This window comes from Narcine bancroftii, chromosome 3 (assembly GCF_036971445.1).
Source record: "Narcine bancroftii isolate sNarBan1 chromosome 3, sNarBan1.hap1, whole genome shotgun sequence".
In the NCBI taxonomy this organism is placed as follows: Eukaryota; Metazoa; Chordata; class Chondrichthyes; order Torpediniformes; family Narcinidae; genus Narcine; species Narcine bancroftii.
Window position 1 is genome coordinate 306299334 of NC_091471.1, and position 19023 is coordinate 306318356.

The following is a 19023-nucleotide window of genomic DNA, read 5'->3' on the forward strand; positions in this document are numbered from 1 at the left end:
TGCACTAATATCCTTGCTTCATCACCACAAGGTAGTTTGCCTGATGAATAAGCCAAACCTTAAAATTTGCCCTTGATTACTTCACTTGCTATCATTGGAAATGGTGGTGATTATTATTTAAGTAAAGAGCATATTAGTCTCAGTCTCAACAGACTGCAGAGACACACTATAGGCTGGAAAAATTCAGGACCATCAGGACCCAGCAAGAATTAATACCTTTTTTTTCAACCCATAAAGGCAGCCTTTAGCAAATGTAAGTAAGAGCAGTAATAATTCAGGAAATCTTTGTTCTGTGCTCTCCACAAGCATTAGAATGCTGGGATAAAGTTATCACATTCCTTGCAAACCTGACTTTGGCAGAGATTAAATGATCCGGCAGATTCGTGTCAATCTTTCCACTCCCAACATAAACTAACCCCAATACAATTACCTCAGGAACAGCTCCAAAGAGTGAAACATAAAACTCTACAGATTGAAGTAAAAACACAATGCAGGTGAAACTTTATTTAGCAAAGATAAAGATATATAACCAACATTTCAGCTTGACCCCCTTCATCAGGGTATGAAAAACTGTGGGGAGGGGGAGTTACCTTTTTCCTGTGGGACTGTGCTTCTCCCTCTGTTCTTCCCCACCCCCCCCACCACCATTTTGTTTAGATGTCTGTCAACATTTTCCTCATACCTTTGATGAAGGGCTCAATCCTGAAACATTGGTTATGTATTTACTGCATAAAATACACTGTTTGCCCTGCTGAGTTTCTCCAGCGTTGTATTTTAACTTTGACAAAGATATTACATTTCCAATCATAATTTGCCCCACACATTCAATTTCAATGAAATATGAAATGTAAATGTGTGCATTTCCTTCTGAATTGTATGCTCCCAGGATTTTCCTAAACCTCTACACAAGGAAATCGACTCAAGTAACATATATAAGGGCTACATATGTAATTTTCATTTGTATGCATAGTCTGTGCCATCTGCCGCTGTTAATGCAAAGCAGCTCTTCACAGCGTTTAGAGAAGAAGAAGGTTCAAGATTCCTTTATTGTCAGGTAATAAAGGTAGTGCAATATTACACGGAATTTGTTTTCATCTGTCATAAGGCAAACAGATCCGACATCGGCAGAAATGGCCTGAAGCGCCTCTTGCAATCAGAGCAAGAGAAGCAAACGAGAGTCGAACCCAGAGTCACCGAGTGTCCATGGATTCCCCTCCAGCGCTTCTGCAGCTCCCGCAGCCACACAGAGTCCAGTCCAAACCATCAGCAGCCCAAGCTCCAGATCCGAATCTCCGACATGATCAGGAACCCTTCAGCACCCCGGGCACCATCTCCCATCCCAGTTTATTACGCTTTCCTCAGAATGACTCACAAATTTGGAAGCTTGATGGTGATGACATGAGACCATTGAAAGCTTGTGGCCTAGAAATTGCAGTGCATCCAAAAGGGTTTGCTACATGAGCCACCCAGAGGAGCCCTAGCAGTTGTGTCAATCTGTGACTTCCCCACACCATCACTGCGCATTTTGGTTGTGCCTCAAATGCAACTGAAGAAGCACTGTGCATTTCTAGCAGAGGCAGAAATGGGAGCGGGAAGAATGTGTAACTGGTGGCAGTGAAATCTACTGATGTGACCAGGTTGGGCCAGTAAAGGAGGGGTGGAGATATAACATCAAAACCTGTGATGTGTTGGGCTGGGGAGTGACCTCGGAGAATTGCAATGCCCAGGGTTGGGGGAACAGAGAGGGCAGGGTGTTGTCCGATTATTAGGGAGTGAACAGAGGCATTAGGGGGTCATGTGAGGGCTGGGGGAGCACACCGATATTCAACCTAAACAGGTAAGATGGCAAAAATGGGGTGGAGTTGGGATGGTACCAATAAAGCCTTTCTGGGGCAGAATACTGAGTGGCAGCAGATTAGAGTCGTGGGTGGACTGGAGGGGTGGTAGAGGATTATGGGCTATGGAGGTGGGAGACTGAGTGCAGAGGGGAGTTACAAAGTAGGTTGGGCAGTGGCTCTGGTAGATCCCACTCTAAAAAACACCATGTTGGAGAAACTCAGGAGGTCAAACAGTATTCTTTATATAGCAAAGATAAAGATAACCAACATTTCAGGCTTGAGCCCTTCATCAAGGATGGTGAAGTTGCTTGAAAACTTCAAAGAGCAAAAACAAATTTCTTGATTATCATTCCTTTTAACTAAATTGTCTAGTAATGTGTTGGGATGGGGAAGAGAATTGTAATGCACAGTGTTGGGAAATGGAAAGGGCATGGTGTTGTCTGGTTATTAGGGAGTGAACAGAGGCATTAGGGGGTCATGCGAGGGCTGGGGCAGCACACTGATAGTCAGGTAGATGGCAAAAATGGGGTGGGGTTGGGATGGTACCAATGGCAAGTTTTAACGATCACCTCTGACTAGATAAAGGATGAAGGGCCTGAAACATTGGTTAGGTATCTTTATGCTGCAATGGGAGCATTGATCGAGTCTGGCATCAACTGTTGCATCTCTTTTAAAAATTTTTTTATTTTTCACACTATGAACATACTGAACAAAATACACATAAACATTTCCCTCTTGAATATACACAGCGTCATTTTCTCCCCTTTTCCCCCACCTCCCTTCCCACCCCCCTCCCTAAACTGTGATATCTTGATGAAAATAGTGTCAGGGATACACCTGGAAATCGTGAGTGACATACAGCTTTAATGAAATTGAATTTCTGTCCATTTTCATTCTCGGAATAACCATGTCAATGTGATCATTCAGATTTTGGAAGTCCTGTAAAAGGCAAAAATAGGGCAAGAATTGGCAGACCGTTGTTTCCAGGTCACTGAAATCTGCACAATTACCCGTAATTAGAGCTCCAGAGATTCTTAGAAAATAAGCATCTTGTGTCTTTGTCAAATAAGCCGTGTTCCCTGACAACTACTCTAACCTGCAAATGGTAGTTTGACAGACAGTTTTAATTAAAAGTGATCATCATCACTTTGAAGTTTTTAGCCAAACAAATATAATAACAATATTTTTGTGCAAAGAAACTGGCTATAGTGAGCTAGTACAGAGTGGCACTTTCTTCGATACTCCAATTCAGAAGATATTAATTGAATGTAAAAATCATTTAGGATATGTTAGCACATGATCATCTTTCTATAAACACAATTGATTTTATTATTTCTGTTTATGACGTGGTCTCAAACAAAGAAGGCAAGCATCAAAAGAAAGATTTTCGTTTTTATTTTATCCTATCAATCTTCGAGCAAATTGCTTTCGTAGTGAGGTGCGGTTTAGCTTTAGCAGACTTAAGTTCTGATCTGAGTCTTGGGTTAGCCTTTATTGGGTCTGAATCTTTCTTATATGATTTATTAAACATCTTGTTATAAATTTGGGGATAGAATTTCCACAGTGTAAATCTGACCTCCTGTTGTGTATTCATGGGAACTGCACAAAAACCGTCTGCTCATCCAGGATTTCTAATTCGAAATGAAAGGCGGGTGGGTGGGGGGAGCGAGCGTGTGGAAATCTACTCTCCCCCTTCATGTTTGGTTGGTCAGGAGGGACTGCTGGCGACCCTTAACTGTACATGCAGCCCAAATGCAGTGCCTGAGAATGGCTTTGGATCGACTGATCCGATGACCCCTTTCTCACCTGCCTGGTGCACAGACTTGTGTTGATGAATGAACCTGAGCAAACTGGTCGATTCGTGGTGACAGCTGAGGGTGGGAGGACTGCTTGGGCTTACAGAGTGGTCATTTTCTTTAACTGCTATCAAAATGCATAAGCACGGGGCAAGTTTTGATCATCTCCGACTGGAGAGGTCAGAGGGGTGTGCTGTCTTCATTTGACCTTCTCAGCTCTTTCTGTCCTTTTTCTCCTACCTTTTTCTCCCTCTTTTTATCAACCTGCCCATGATCACCATTGCAGTAGAGATTAAGGAAATTGAAGAGCTCCCTTGGCCCCCTCCTGTGGGACAGCTAGACGATGATTCAGTGAGCGATGAAGGTGATTGCTTGCTTTGCTTTTCCCATCCCCCCACTCTGCACCAGCTTGCTTGCATGGACTTGCCTCACATCCACCCATCCTTTGCCCTTCCCACTCCTGAACCTTCCTATCGCGAATTGCCTGTTCCCAGAATTTAGAAATATATTACAGTTATATATCATACCAGTTATTCTTATTTAAATATTAACCTACAGTGTGATGCTTGGCAGGACATGGGCAGAGTTTTCCCTCAGTTGGAATGAAGGAAGAATCCCACCTGTGTGTCATTTACTTAATTTATGACGTTAAAAAAAGAGTCAATTTGACCCATCGAGTCCCGTCAAAATGGCTCAAGATTAACAACAATTTCTCCTATTTATCAAAATCAAAATAACATGATCGAAATTCATCCTCAATGAAGACATTGAAAGTGAATTTCAGAAGCAGCGTTAATTGTTCTGATCGTGGGTATAGCCCATGGTCAAATTTCTGCTCCATAAATTGTGGTGAACTTCATTTGCTGAGGTGAAAAATCCAGCTGAGTTTGGCTATTGTGAATTTATAACTTTTCCCATTTTATTTATGGATGATCAGTTCCCATTTCCCATTTATTGTCATTCCCCATTTGTCTTCTAAAACTGAGCTTTGGATTCTAGAGGAAAGAGTCTGCTTAAAAAGAACAGCCAGAGCCTCCTGCTGACAGGTTCCAGAGTCCTGCTCAGAATGTTCCGCCTGCTCCAAGCCACAGGTTTCTTTCTTCTATGGTGCCTCCCCCTCAGTGGACAGTGGGGGCCAAGACTGTGTTGGTTCCGTCCTTGTGTAACTGTCTGCCAATCAGCTGATACTGCTGCCGCCTGGATTCAGGGCTGTGCCTGGTGGGTCGGTTTTCAAGGTGGGCCATTGATGCCTTGAACAGAGTGGCATCAAAAAAGCAATTCAGGCTGCCGTGCTTCAAGGCTGCACATTGGAGCATCTTTAATCCTTCTATCCAACTGGAATTAATTCACTGAAGTGAGGCAGCAAGGCTTTGAAGAATGCTGAGGAAAATATGGTCCCCATATTGTTCTGTATGTGCTCCTATGGCCTCCCACGTCTCCAAAGTCAGGGTGTGAAAGGCTGGGACTACTTCATGGAAACTTCTCTCTCCTGTGCATTGACATCATGGCCTCATCCCAAAAATTAATATGGAAAAGAAATATTAACTGACCATTTCTCTCCATGAATGCTGCCTGACCCACTGAATCTCTCCAGCTTCTCTTTGTTCACTTGCTAATTGCTTGAGCTGGAGGTCCAAAGTATTCCCAACTTCTCCTCCTTGGTTGTGAAAGTTTAGCTGACTGATTAACTTGCCTTCATTCAAGTTTGGTCCATTGACAGCTGGAAAGTGGCTTTCTTATTTCTATTACACTTCTATGCCAGGTCACCTCAGCTTCCAAAGGGCAAACAAGGAAACCCCATTGAAAATTGTTGATTTGTCTTCTCCAGTGAGGGGTGCCGAAACTGTATTTTCTTCTGCAGGTCAACAGGGGCTGAACTATGTGGAGAATCAGAAAGCTGTACTCATCTCAAGCACAGTGGTGTAGGCCCAGGGACCCGGGTTCAATTCAGACCTTGGGTACTGTTTGTAAGCAGCTTACCATTTCTCCTTGGGACAGGTTGCGTTTATATATTTAAATTTAAATTTAGACATACAGCTCGGTAACAGGCCCTATCGGCCCGTGAGCCCGTGCTGTGCAATTGCACATGATTGGCTGACGTTCCCCTGCACAATTATTTTGAACAGCAGGAGCAAACGGGAGCATCTGGAGAAAACCCACGCAGACACGGAGAGAGCATACAAGCGCCTTACAGACAGTGCGAGATTCGAACCCCAGTCCCAGTCACTGGCGCTGTAAGACCGTGGCACAACTGCCATGGTAACCAGGCTGCCCTATCCTCTGGGTGCTCCAGTTTCATGGGTTGGTAGGTTATTTGGCTGCTACAAATTGCTCTTTGTGTTCAAGTGAATGGTAAAAATCTGGGGAGAGACGATGAGAATGTAAGACCATGTTGCAGCGATATGAATCATTAGTTGGACCCTGCTTGGAATATTGTGTTCAGTTCTGGTTACCTCATGTCAGGAAGGATGTGGATGCTATAGAGGGTGCAAAAGAAATTTACAAGGATGCTACCTATATTGGAGACCATGTCTTATGGCAATAGGTTGAGTGAATGTTTCTCCTTAGAGTGACAGGGGATGAGGGGTGACCTGATTGAGGTGTATAAGACAATATTGAGGCCTTGACCGTGGATGCCTAGAGGCTTTTTTTCCAGGACTCAAATGGCTCACATGAAGGGGCATTGTTTTAAAGTGCATGGGAGTATGTACAGGGGGATGTAAGAAGTAAGTTTCTCATTCAGAGAGTGGTGGGTGCATGGAATGTGCTGCCGGCAATGAGAGTAGGTTATTCAGCCATCACAATACTGAGGGCCGAAGGTCCTGTACTATGCTGTACTATGTTCTATGTTTCTCTAATGCAAATGGCTGCTGATGGTTGACAAGCTCTCTAACGAGCCTAGTTGTGTGTTGGTTTATGACTCTATTACCCTTGTCGTGGATGGGGAGACACATGACTCGTTGTGGAACTCTGCACCAGTACAAGTCTACAAGGTGGAGGAGGGGCGCAGCTTCACAGCTGCGGGAGCTAGATGCAAACCTGACCTCAGCGTGGAGTTGATCGCAACATCCTCTGGGTGGTCTGATTTCCTTCCACATCCCAGAGACATGCAGGTCAATGGGGGAATTTGCCATGCAAATGAGTGTTTAATTGATCGGCAGAATCTAGGGGGAGGGGGGGAGTGAAAGAAGTTGATGGGAATGAGAGAAGTAAGTGGTAAATGCGGGCTCAATTTTAACATTCAAGAAGAATTTGGAGAGGTCCATGGATGTGAGAGGTATGGAGGGCTATGGACTGGGTGCAGGTCAATGGGACTAAACAGAAAAATGGTTCAGTACAGATTAGAAGGGCTAAAGGGGCCTGTTTCTATGGTGTAATGTTCTATGGTTTTATGGTTCTAATAAGACAGAATGAGTGCAAATGGGTTAAACACGACAGGCTGCATATGCCCTGATCGTAAATTTATCATGTTTGTGCAAAAAGAGACAGGGAATAGAGAGATAATGGGGGGGAGAAGGTGATGGGGTTTTAATGAAAACCAGAGATGGATGTTAATGACATCCGGTTGGAGGGAGTCCAGTCAGAAGATGAGGTGTTGTTCCTCCAATTTATGGGTGGTCTCAGTCTGGCAGTACACGAGACCATGGACAGTCATGTCGTATTGGGAACGGGATGGAGAATTGAAATGGGTGACCACTGGGAGATCCATGCTATTATGGTGGACAGAACTGAGGTGCTCAACAAAGCCATCTCCCAGTCTGCATCCAGTCTCTCGATGTAGAGGAGACCACGTGCCTGATGGTCAGCATGAATTTGATGGTCGGGAGGATGTTTCCATGCTGTATGACCCTTTGGCTCTAAAATCTGACCTGATTCCAACTCAAGCCTGAAAACAAAAGAAACAGGAGCAGGAAGAGACCATCAGGCCATCCAGCCTGGCCTTGGTCTCAGTTCCACCTCCCTGGCTTTTCTTTATCACACTTAATTTCCCTACATACAAATATATCTTACTGTGTCTTAAATATACTTAATGAGGCTACTTCCTTGGACAGAGAATTCCACAGAATAACTATTCTCTGAGGATTTATATTTTATTTTCCAGCCCAGGGTAATTTGCAGAAGAGGCAAAAATAAAGTCATGAGATGCCGCACACAATACTGATATTGCTTGGGAGCTCGTGGAATCACGCAGAAAATCATCCTAACCTGATGAAGCACTGAACTGGGCTGTTGCAGCATGCCTGGAATGAACCCCGACTGTTTTATCAGAATGGCATCCCAACCCATCCTGTCCCGAGCACCTCTGAATATATTAGGTCCTGTGGCGTTCAGCTCGACAGGTCGGGCTTCACCCCAGGTTGTCCGACGGGTAGGAGTGATCCTGCCTGTACCATAGGAGGCAGATGGTGGGTGGGATTTTGGACATCAACTAGGAGGGGCCATTGTTCCAAGATACCAGGATAGGGTGAGTATACTAGGATCAAGGCATAAACAGAAGACTTGCATGGTGTTGGAAAACCAGAGAAACCAAGAAGCACAGAATGGCTCATGCAACACTGTTACAGCACCTGCGACCGAGTTTGAACCCAACGCTATCTGTAAAGAGTGCTCCCTGTGTCTGCGTGGATTTCCTTCGGGCACTCTGATTTCCTCCCAGCTTTCAAAACGTACTGGGGTTGAAGATTAATTGGGTGGAATGGGCTTGTGGGCCAGAAGGGTCTGTTACCATGCTGTATGCCTAAATTTAAAAAAAATGAGACTATTCTCCTTGAGAGCAAGGTGAGGAAAAATCTTGTGTTTAAATTTATGCAAGGGTTTGACAAATTAATTGCTTCTTTGCCTACAAGAAGGATGGAAGGAATTTCAACGGCAGCTTTCCAAAGAGAATTGGATATTTGAAAGGAACATATTTTTAGTACTATGATGGGGGTTGGGAGGGGTGGGGGGGGGGGTTGAGATGAAACATTGAGGTGGAACTAATTGATGACTCCTTCAACAAGTCACAATGGGTCAGGTGGCCTCCTTTTTGGTCATCCGATTAATGCGTTGCTCTGCGTTCTTACAGTCCAGTTTGATGGTTGTGATTGGGACCGGTCTTCTCCTTCTGCCAAAGACCGACTGAGGCAACAGAAGCAGCTCAGCCCCCTGGCCGGAGGGTTGAAGTACAGCAAGACACAGACTCCGGAGCACTGCACCTCCCCACCTGAGAGAGTGGATCCTGCTCTACCACTGGAGAAACAAGTGTAAGTGTAAAACCATCCAAACCACTGGGTTGCAGTTCATTGGGGGGGGGGAGGCGGGGGGGAAGTGGGGAGGGCATCATTTTTCCATGGAAAAATTTTGTCAATCAATTCTGAGGAAATTAAGAGAACCTTTTTTTTTAGCCTAGAGCATGGAAGAATATACAGCATGCTACCCAGAACGTGACTGATTTAAACATTATTTTAAGGAAAATTAAGTGATTAAGTGGAAGGGAAAGGACTGGAAGGTAGTGTTGATTGGATAAGATCAAATGGTATGAGTAAACCTTCATGTGGAACCTCCAGCTGCAATGAATTCTGTGTTGACAATTCTATGGAAAGAAGTAGCATCTTCCAATTTTTTAATTCCCTCACTTTAATAATCTGTGGCATGGAAATACAAAGGATATTAAAGTGGCACTGTGGGGGTGGACTTGGCAATTTAGTCTTGAGACCCAGGCAGTGATATTCAACCATATTTGAGGCCCAAGGTGTGTATTTGCAGTGAAATAGTGAAATAGGAGGGAAGTTGCATGAAGGCCTTCCTCCCTCAATCTCCTGACATTATAGAGAGTGGAAACTGCAGATTGAAAGAGAGGATGAACTCAAGAGGGAAGAGGATCAACTGGGGATGAAAAGGAGAGAGCTGAGTACTAGAAGGCAACTAAGTAAAGAGAGTGGGAAAGTTTAGTCACAGAGAAAATTGAGCAATCAATTGGGGAGAGAGTTGGGGCCATTCAGTTGGGGGTACAATTGGAGGGAATTCACTCAGACAGAGTTGGTGGAGAGATTGGTTGAGAAAGGTGGGTATTGTCAGTCGGTTGGGGGTTGATCTGTGAGGATAACATGGGTCATGAGTTGGAAGTGGTTGGTCAGGGAGTCAATTGGGCAAGAGAGTCAGCGATAAAATTAGTAATGTTGGTGGAGTGTTGCTGGGAGTCTGTTGGGGTACGAATTTAAGGAGATATCCCTCAGGAGGCATCAATCAGAGAGATTTGGGAAAGGCATTTGAGGAAAGTTGTGGGCAATTTACTCAAAGACTGATTCTGGGGTTGGCAACAGGCCAGGTTTTGGAAAGATGGCAGTCATTCAGGGTGGTGGCCTTGATGGTGGGAGTCTGTCAGCGACAAAATAGTTAGGGTGCAGTCTAAATTTCAATTTAGACATACAACATGGTAACAGGCCTTTCCAGCCCACGAGCCCATTGACACCCAATGACACCCAATTGACCCTCATCCCTGGTACATTTTGAACAGTGGGAGGAAACCAGAGCACTTAGAGGAAACCCATGCAGACATGAGAAGAACATACAAAAATCTTACAGACAGAGCCAGATTAGAACCCCGGTCACTGGTGCTATAACAGCGATTTGCTAACTGTTACATTAACTGTGCTGCCATCTACTCTAACCATACTGCCAAATGACCAGTAGGTGGCGATTGGACCAATTAGGTCTGTACCTGACAATAGAGGTGAGAGGAGTGGGTGATGATGAAGGGGATTGTACATGATGAAAGAAGACTTGCTTATGTAGTACACTCGGGTGCAATTCCCATGAATAAACTTGATATTAAGGTGAAATGGCAGTACTGTTGGAGCTGCTGTGATGGCAGTACTACCACTGTTGTGGACCTGGGAGAGCAGAGAATGCAGACATAGAGCTGCTCCAAAAGGGCTCAACCACCCTTTCCTAATGTAGGTGGCACCATACAGGTGTTAAATGGTCTGTTAAAGGAGCTAAAGATGTTTTTAAACTAAAATCCTGCAACCACCAGTCTGGGCCCAAGATGGCAGCGCTTGTGCTCGACAGCAGCCATGAGGGGTTGCAGATTTGGGGGGGCAGGGCACCAGAAATGGGGAGAATAGCCTCCGCTGAGAAGCAGGGGAGATGACCCTACAGGATGGTGACCACGGCCATGGATCAGCAAGGGGCTCAGCAGATGAGGCTGCTCATGGGAACCAGATGTTGGAGCTGGGATTTGAGAGGGTGCTGAGGGCAAGAAGGGCTCCTGAAGCCCCTAGGGCATTGAAGGCTTCCTGATTGAATCGGAGGTTTAGATATGGAGCTCGGTTACCAATGGATTGAACAGGAGTTTTTGTGGCTGCAGAGGCTGCGGGAGCGCTTGAGCCAAATTCATGGGCACACAGCGACTCAAAAGGGACTCTCTTTTGCTTCTCTTTCTCTCATACTGTAAGGGGAACCGGGCAACACTAATGGCGAATCTTTTATATTTATTATTTTTAAAAAATTAAGACATAAAGCACGGAAATAGGCCATTTCGGCCCATGAGTCCGTGCCATCCAATTTACACCCCCGGTACTTTTTGAACGGTGGGAGGAAACCAGCGCCCCCAAAGAAAACCCACAAAGACACAGAGGGAACGTACTAACTCCTTACAGACAACTCTGGATTCGAACTCCGGTCCAGTCCCAATCGCTGGCACTGTAAAGGTATTGCGCTAACCGTTATGCCAACCGTGCCTTTGTGCAGAGGCAATTTTGTGTAATATTACATATTCTGTACTATTACATGACAATAAAGGAATCTAGAATCTGCATATCATTCACATGGAGAATCTAGGGTAAAAGTCTGGAAGTGACTATCAGAATATTTTTAACTCAATTTTCAGAATATAAATGCCTTTTGATGACATGATAGAGTTTCCAACTTTTAATGAGAATGTGGCTCTTATAGCATTGAAAATGTCAAAGCAAATCCTTATTGCATTATACTTTAATCTTCTTTGCCATTGGAAAAGATAATAATCCCCTTTTAGTGATCACATAGCACGTTCCTTTGAACAGTTTTAAAGCTTACTGGGACAATCTCTTGCTATGTGCATGTACGTACACATTATTATACCTCCACAACAACCTCTGCTATCAACATCCACTGCACAGTGACGTCGACACTTTCTAGGCCTGTGTAGTTCTACATTCAGCAAGGACGTTGTCAGTCCAGATGAACTAATATTTAGTATTAGCTCCAATTTCTTCCTTGTGTCAGAAAGTGCAGATCCTGGGGTCAAATACAATACACAAACATGCTGGAGAAACTCAGCAGGTCATACAGCATCCATAGGAAGTGAAGCATTACCAACATTCAGGGCCTGAGCCCTTTGTCGAGCATAAGAAGAAAAAACCAGGCAGGTGCCTGAATAAACATTTTGGAAGAGGAGGAGGAGCAGAAAGGAGGGAGGAACATCTTTACCCAGAGAGTACTGGATCTGTGGAGTTCTCTGGCTAAGAAAGCAGTACAGGCTGTCTCATTAAATATATTTGAGTCAGAGTTAGATAGATTTAAGAATCATGGAGAAATCGCAGTTAGATCTAATTGTCTCCAAGCTTAAATATGACATTACATCATGTAGCCACTGTGCATGAGTAGGTGAAGATTTATCTTTCCATTTAATTAAAATTGCTCTTCTGGCCATCAACATGCTAAAAGCTAAAACTTGAGATGCAGATGCAAGTATATTCGGTTCACGAGAAAGGCCAAACAAGGCAATTAAAGAGTATGATTCTATTTTGATCTTAAAAATCGTTGACAAATTTGAAAAATGTTTTCCCAAAATCTTCCTAAATTGGGACACTCCCAAAACATTAATGACGCTTCAAAATGTTGCACTTCTCATATAATGGATCAACGTCTACATAAAAATGAGATCATTTAAGTATGGACATATATATTCTATGTACCACCTTAAATTGTAATAAACAATGCCTTGCACAAAATGAAGGATCATTAATCAAACTAAAAGCAGGGTACTAGTCTTCATCTGAGAATGTAGTATTGAGATCACGCTCCCAATCATTCTTAATCCCAGCCATTGAGGCTGATCTTAAATCCGATAAATCGTATAAATACATGTCATATTTAAGCTTGGAGAAAATTAGATACCACGTTATAGATAGAAAGCTTCAATTTGAAAAGATGCGGGGCCCATTCATAGAACTCTATCATGATTGGCAGATTTAAATAATTTGGATGCTCTGGTGATTCTCTGTCTAGTTTCTGAAGGTCGCTATTTGATTCATATCTTTACTTTAAGGGATTGGTTAAGGTGGTATGTGGTTAGAAAGAAAAATAGTACCTAATTGACCTGTTATGTGCACAGTTTCATAACTCCAAAGGAAATGGGCCAATGGCAATTTTTCTCAAGCAAAATATTTCAGTAACAATTGGGTCACCTACCACCTTAAGCAATCCCAGAGCACAAAAAACGTAGGGATTATTTAAAGTGGTATGTGAGTGGAAAGAAAAAAGGTTGAGAACCACTGTCCTAGATCATATTATCACATTAGACCAGCGGTTCTCAACCTTTTTCTTTCCACTCATGTACCCCTATGCCATCAGTGCTCTGTGATTAGTAAGGGATTGCTTAAGGCGGGATGTGAGTGGGACGGGGAGATTGAGAATCAGTGCTTGAGACCTACTGCAATATTTTGCTTGAGAAAAATTGTCATTGGCCCATTTCCTTTGGAGTTATGAAACCGTGCACATAACGAGTCAATGGGGGACAATTAAAACAGTGGTTTTCAAACTTTTTCTTTCCACCCACATACCACCTTAAGCACTCCCTTACTGATCACAGGGCACTGGCACATGGCATAGGGAATACTTAAAGTGGATGTGAGAGGAAAGAAAAGGGTTGAGAACCACTGCATTAGAGAGATATTACTTTTGTTATGACCAAAGCTTGGTAATAATGTAACTCAATTGGTTTCTATCCAGAATTATTTTTAAGAAATAATGTTAAATTAACAAATCTGGATGGATTTGAATTATAATTATATTAATTTGTGATATGTATATGATATGCTTTTTTGCTATATTAGTAGACTTTGTATGTAGGATTAATATGTTGAAAATCAAAAAATATTTTAAAAAGAAAGAAAAAGGAATTAGGTGGAGATGAGTCCACGCCAAGATCAACCATGATCTAATTGAATGGTGGAGCAAGCTCGATGGGCCAGATGACCCTCTCCCGCTCCTGCTTCTTATATTGTTGACTCGATTCACCCTTCCCAGGGAAGCCAGCTTCCTTATCTGCAATCCATTTCATCGGAGCGTCGAGACCTGAAGATTCCATAAAGATTAAATAAAACAATTCAGTAAAAGAGTTGGGTATCTAAAGAAATGAGTTTTTTAAACAGCACTTGATGCAATTGGGCAAAATAAAGATTGATGCTTTAAATTTGAAGTAATTGATTACGCTGGTTGATTGGAGTTGACATGTGGACAGGATGTAACCACAACTGTGTGTATACACTTCAGGACAATTGAGTTGAAGGGATTTTTTAAAAGCGTGTCTTCATAAATGAGCCTCCAGACCCGATTAGAGTGATTTGAGAAGCAAAATTCTGCACTGATTTGCTATTTCCCTGTGCCTGCCATGTAACACAATACAAAAGGTATAGATAAACGTGAAGGAAGTATATTATTAACTTCAGGCAGAGAGCCCAGAACATAGAGAATAGTGGTTGAAAATTGACAGGGTGTGCAACAACAACAAAATTATGACAGGATAGTGGTAAAATACGATATACTCCTCAGAGTTAATTGGTTTATTTAAAACTGAGCTGGATCATTTATCTGTCATGAAGGAAGGAAAGGTGAATACATCATATTTTGAAATTTTTACTTCACCTTCGTGTAATTGAACAATAATTTAACTGGTGGTAATGATATTAAATTAAAGTGGATTTTGGACCACAAATTATTTTCAGTGAAAATAAAGGCAAATTCTGATTCTTGTGGATCCCATGATGCAACAGCTTTCAATAGAATTGGAAGCAATTAACGAATGCCTTTGTTTCTGTCCAGTTTGAGCCTTGTTGGTTAAACAGATCATTTAAATGCCATAAAAAGGTAATTTTGTGATGTATTGCTCTGCAGTTACCCAGTTCAAGCATTAAGATCCAAAAGGTGTGAGGATTCGAGGCTAATCTTTCAGCTTCTCGTTAACTACAAATGAAACTCAATCTTTCACTTAGCCTAGTAGCAGAAGTTGCTCATTCAAATCCTGATAAAACAGCTTGAGAATATTACTTCAACTGATCTAAGAGTATGTGGGGGGGAGAAAAAGACTGCAGTCTGGCAGGTTGTGGTCAAAAGTTCATTACTGATGTTAGGCAGTGCAAGAACTGATAGTCCAGTTTTAAGTTACAAGGGACCTGGACTACATCCAGCAATTTGAGTTTAAATCCCATCAGACTAGCAACAGAGATTAAGTTTAACAAAATAATTTAAACAAATACCCTTAGTATGACTTTAACTTTATCTAATGTGTTGTAAAAACTGGTGATCTTCTGGTGAGGAAAGCTGCCATCTTCACCCAATCAGACCCATATTCAACTCTTGACCAAAACAGTGGGTTTGACTATTAAAACCATAGAACCATGGACCATCATAGCACAGAAACAGGCCCTTCTAGTCTGTGCAAAACTATTTCCCTGCATTGACCCACTGACCTGCATATTCTCCCGTCCATGTAACTGGGGTCCAAATTCTTCTTAAATATTAAAATTGAGCCTGCATTTACCACTTCAGCTGGCAGCTTGTTCCAAGCTTCCGCAACTCTCTGTGTGAAGAAGTTCCCCCTTAGGTTCCTCCTAAGCTTTACCCCTTTCACCCATAACCCATGTCCTCTGGTTTGTATGTTACCTACCCTCAATGGAAAAAGCCTATCTATCCCCCTCATAATTTCAAATCTCCTCTCATTCTTCCACGCTCCAGGGAATGAAGTCCAAACCTGTTTAACCTTTCCCTGTAACTTAGCTGCCCTCCGAAATGACTTAACAGGCCATTGAGTAACTGGAACGGTAAAAATGAAGTGGTTTGAGAAGGGTGCTCACCACCTCCTCAAGGGCACAAGGGATGAACAATAAATGCTGGCCTTAGCGACAAAGCCTACTTCCTGAAACATGAATAAGAATAAAGCTGTTGGCCCACAATATTGCTAAGAAATTTGAAATCACTTTTTGTTTTGCACTAAAGCCTTATCAGCAAAATTTTACAAACTTGTCTCCAAATGTGAGTGCTATAATGTGACTAAAGTTTCTACCCAAAAGGATATGTTAAATCCTGACCTGTACGGCTCTCTGCAGAAACAATCACAATTTATCATGCAAAGAGATGACTGCCAAGCCTCAGAGCCACATTCTTCATGGTTGTCTGATGGCAGGACCTCACATTGGGTTGGGAAGTTCATTCTCAATAGGCACAGGGATAACAGGAAGAATGGCCTCCTCATGTGCTGTAAATGTACCATGATTTTGTGATTGGCTGTTTGAAATATTATTGCTGATGCACCAATCTGCAGCAAAAAGAATCAGTAGTTGGGGTGGTGGTGGAGGCTGTTCCAATAGGAACATTTAAAAAGTCTTCGATAGACACATGGATGCAAGAAAAATAGAGGGTGAGATAGTGTGAGATAGGGAAGGGTTCGAGTGTTGTGGCGAGGTTGGCACAACATTGTGGGCCAAAAGCCTGCACTATGCTGTAATGTTCTATATTTTATGTTCTCCATGACCTGTATACATGTTCCTTTACATTGGAAGCACATACAAGGTGGCAAAATTAAGAACAGTAAAACCCCTGTTATCCGGAATACAAGCCGTACCATTGCAAAGACTATGAAGGAAAGTGTCAAGCAGAGTTGGTCTGGGTTATTTATTGGGGTGGTTGCTAGGACAGAGTATTGATCAGTTTCAGGGGTTAGAATGGGACCTATATGGCAGTCAAGGGACAGATTATGGGGTAATTTGGGGAATCTGGAGTAGTTGGGGGCCAAAGGGAGCATTTGGGAAGATGGAAGGACAGACACAGAGGAAGTTTGGAGAGTCAGTCAGCAGGGAATTGTTGAGTCAGAATGAGAGGAAAATGCGGGGGGGGGGGGGGGGTGGGGCGGGGAGCTCTGGGACAAGTCAAGTGTCCATGTCAACAATGACATAGAATGGAAAGGTATGTATCTTGGAATGGGATTGATTAGCACTGGGAGAGAGGTGGAAGGTAGAGGGAATTTATCCAAATGAGATTTCCAAACTTAGGCTTAGTCAGGGCTCAGTACAACAAAGCCAAGATGGTTGTGAAACTGCCCAAGAGGCACACCTCAGAACAACATGACCTGAGATTCCCAACAGTGCTGGAAAGGAGTATTTCACAAACTCCGTGGGAGTCTGACATGGAAATCACATAATCAGCATCAAGATGATTGGGATCTTTGGCTTGGCTTCGCGGACGAAGATTTATGGAGGGGGTAAAAAGTCCACGTCAGCTGCAGGCTCGTTTGTGGCTGACAAGTCCGATGCGGGACAGGCAGACACGATTGCAGCGGTTGCAGGGGAAAATTGGTGGGTTGGGGTTGGGTGTTGGGTTTTTCCTCCTTTGCCTTTTGTCAGTGAGGTAGGCTCTGCGGTCTTCTTCAAAGGAGGTTGCTGCCCGCCAAACTGTGAGGCGCCAAGATGCACGGTTTGAGGCGATATCAGCCCACTGGCGGTGGTCAATGTGGCAGGCACCAAGAGATTTCTTTAGGCAGTCCTTGTACCTTTTCTTTGGTGCACCTCTGTCACGGTGGCCAGTGGAGAGCTCGCCATATAACACGATCTTGGGAAGGCGATGGTCCTCCATTCTGGAGATGTGACCCATCCAGCGCAGCTGGATCTTCAGCAGCGTGGACTCGATGCTGTCGACCTCTGCCATCTCGAGTACTTCGACGTTAGGGATGTAAGCGCTCCAATGGATGTTGAGGATGGAGCGGAGACAACGCTGGTGGAAGCGTTCTAGGAGCCGTAGGTGGTGCCGGTAGAGGACCCATGATTCGGAGCCGAACAGGAGTGTGGGTATGACAACGGCTCTGTATACGCTTATCTTTGTGAGGTTTTTCAGTTGGTTGTTTTTCCAGACTCTTTTGTGTAGTCTTCCAAAGGCGCTATTTGCCTTGGCGAGTCTGTTGTCTATCTCATTGTCGATCCTTGCATCTGATGAAATGGTGCAGCCGAGATAGGTAAACTGGTTGACCGTTTTGAGTTTTGTGTGCCCGATGGAGATGTGGGGGGGCTGGTAATCATGGTGGGGAGCTGGCTGATGGAGGACCTCAGTTTTCTTCAGGCTGACTTCCAGGCCAAACATTTTGGCAGTTTCCGCAAAGCAGGACGTCAAGCGCTGAAGAGCTGGCTCTGAATGGGCAACTAAAGCGGCATCGTCTGCAAAGAGTAGTTCACGCACAAGTTTCTCTTGTGTCTTGGTGTGAGCTTGCAGGCGCCTCAGATTGAAGAGACTACCATCCGTGCGGTACCGGATGTAAACAGCGTCTTCATTGTTGGGGTCTTTCATGGCTTGGTTCAGCATCATGCTGAAGAAGATTGAAAAGAGGGTTGGTGCCAGAACACAGCCTTGCTTCACGCCATTGTTAATGGAGAAGGGTTCAGAGAGCTCATTGCTGTATCTGACCCGACCTTGTTGGTTTTCGTGCAGTTGGATAATCATGTTGAGGAACTTTCAATCAAGATGATTGATGACTAGAAAAAGGCACAATCATAAAGGTGCAATTCAGTCTGGAAATTGTCCTAATTGCTTTCCACTCCACAACGAGGTTTCCATATGCAAAATGCTGTCAAAACAGCACCTCACTTACAAATTCCAAGACCAGTCTGTTTAGATCTGTTCTGTGTGTAAAATACACAAGGCTTTTAGTGTGATTGGTTTCATTCAGAACACTCCACCAGTCTGTGATCTGAAAGATTATAATTGTGCATTGGAGGCACATACAAGGTGGCAAAATTAAATACAGCAAAACCCCTGTTATCCGGAATTCAAGCAACCAGCAAAGAAATTGAAGAAGATAAAGCGGTAAAAAATATGGAAGTTTAAAATTGACGCACCTCACCATTAGTTCACCAGTCATGCAACACACAGTCTCAAGCAACTGGAAAATACACTCATCTGGCATCTGCTAATCCCCATAGATGCCAGATACCAGGGGTTTTACTGTATATAGCATGTGAACCCTTGTTGTCAAACTCCCAAGGTCACTGTATTTTGATAATTAAGGGATAAGTTCATGAATTGACGTGGGATCTTTGTAAATGGAGGATTTTATTTTTTTTAATTTAATGATACTGAATGGCAGAAAGCCCTTCTGGCCC

The 19023-nt window shown here is 43.4% G+C and overlaps 1 protein-coding gene across 1 annotated transcript in view; it reads left to right on the plus strand.

The window, feature by feature from the left end:
- Positions 1 to 19023, plus strand: part of LOC138756855 (SH2 domain-containing adapter protein F-like) — a 268488-nt gene that overhangs the window by 172711 nt on the left and 76754 nt on the right. The window contains exons 9-10 of the mRNA XM_069923247.1: positions 3921 to 3998; positions 8700 to 8877. Of these exons, the coding sequence (XP_069779348.1) occupies positions 3921 to 3998; positions 8700 to 8877 (256 nt within the window). The remainder of the gene's footprint in view (positions 1 to 3920; positions 3999 to 8699; positions 8878 to 19023) is intronic.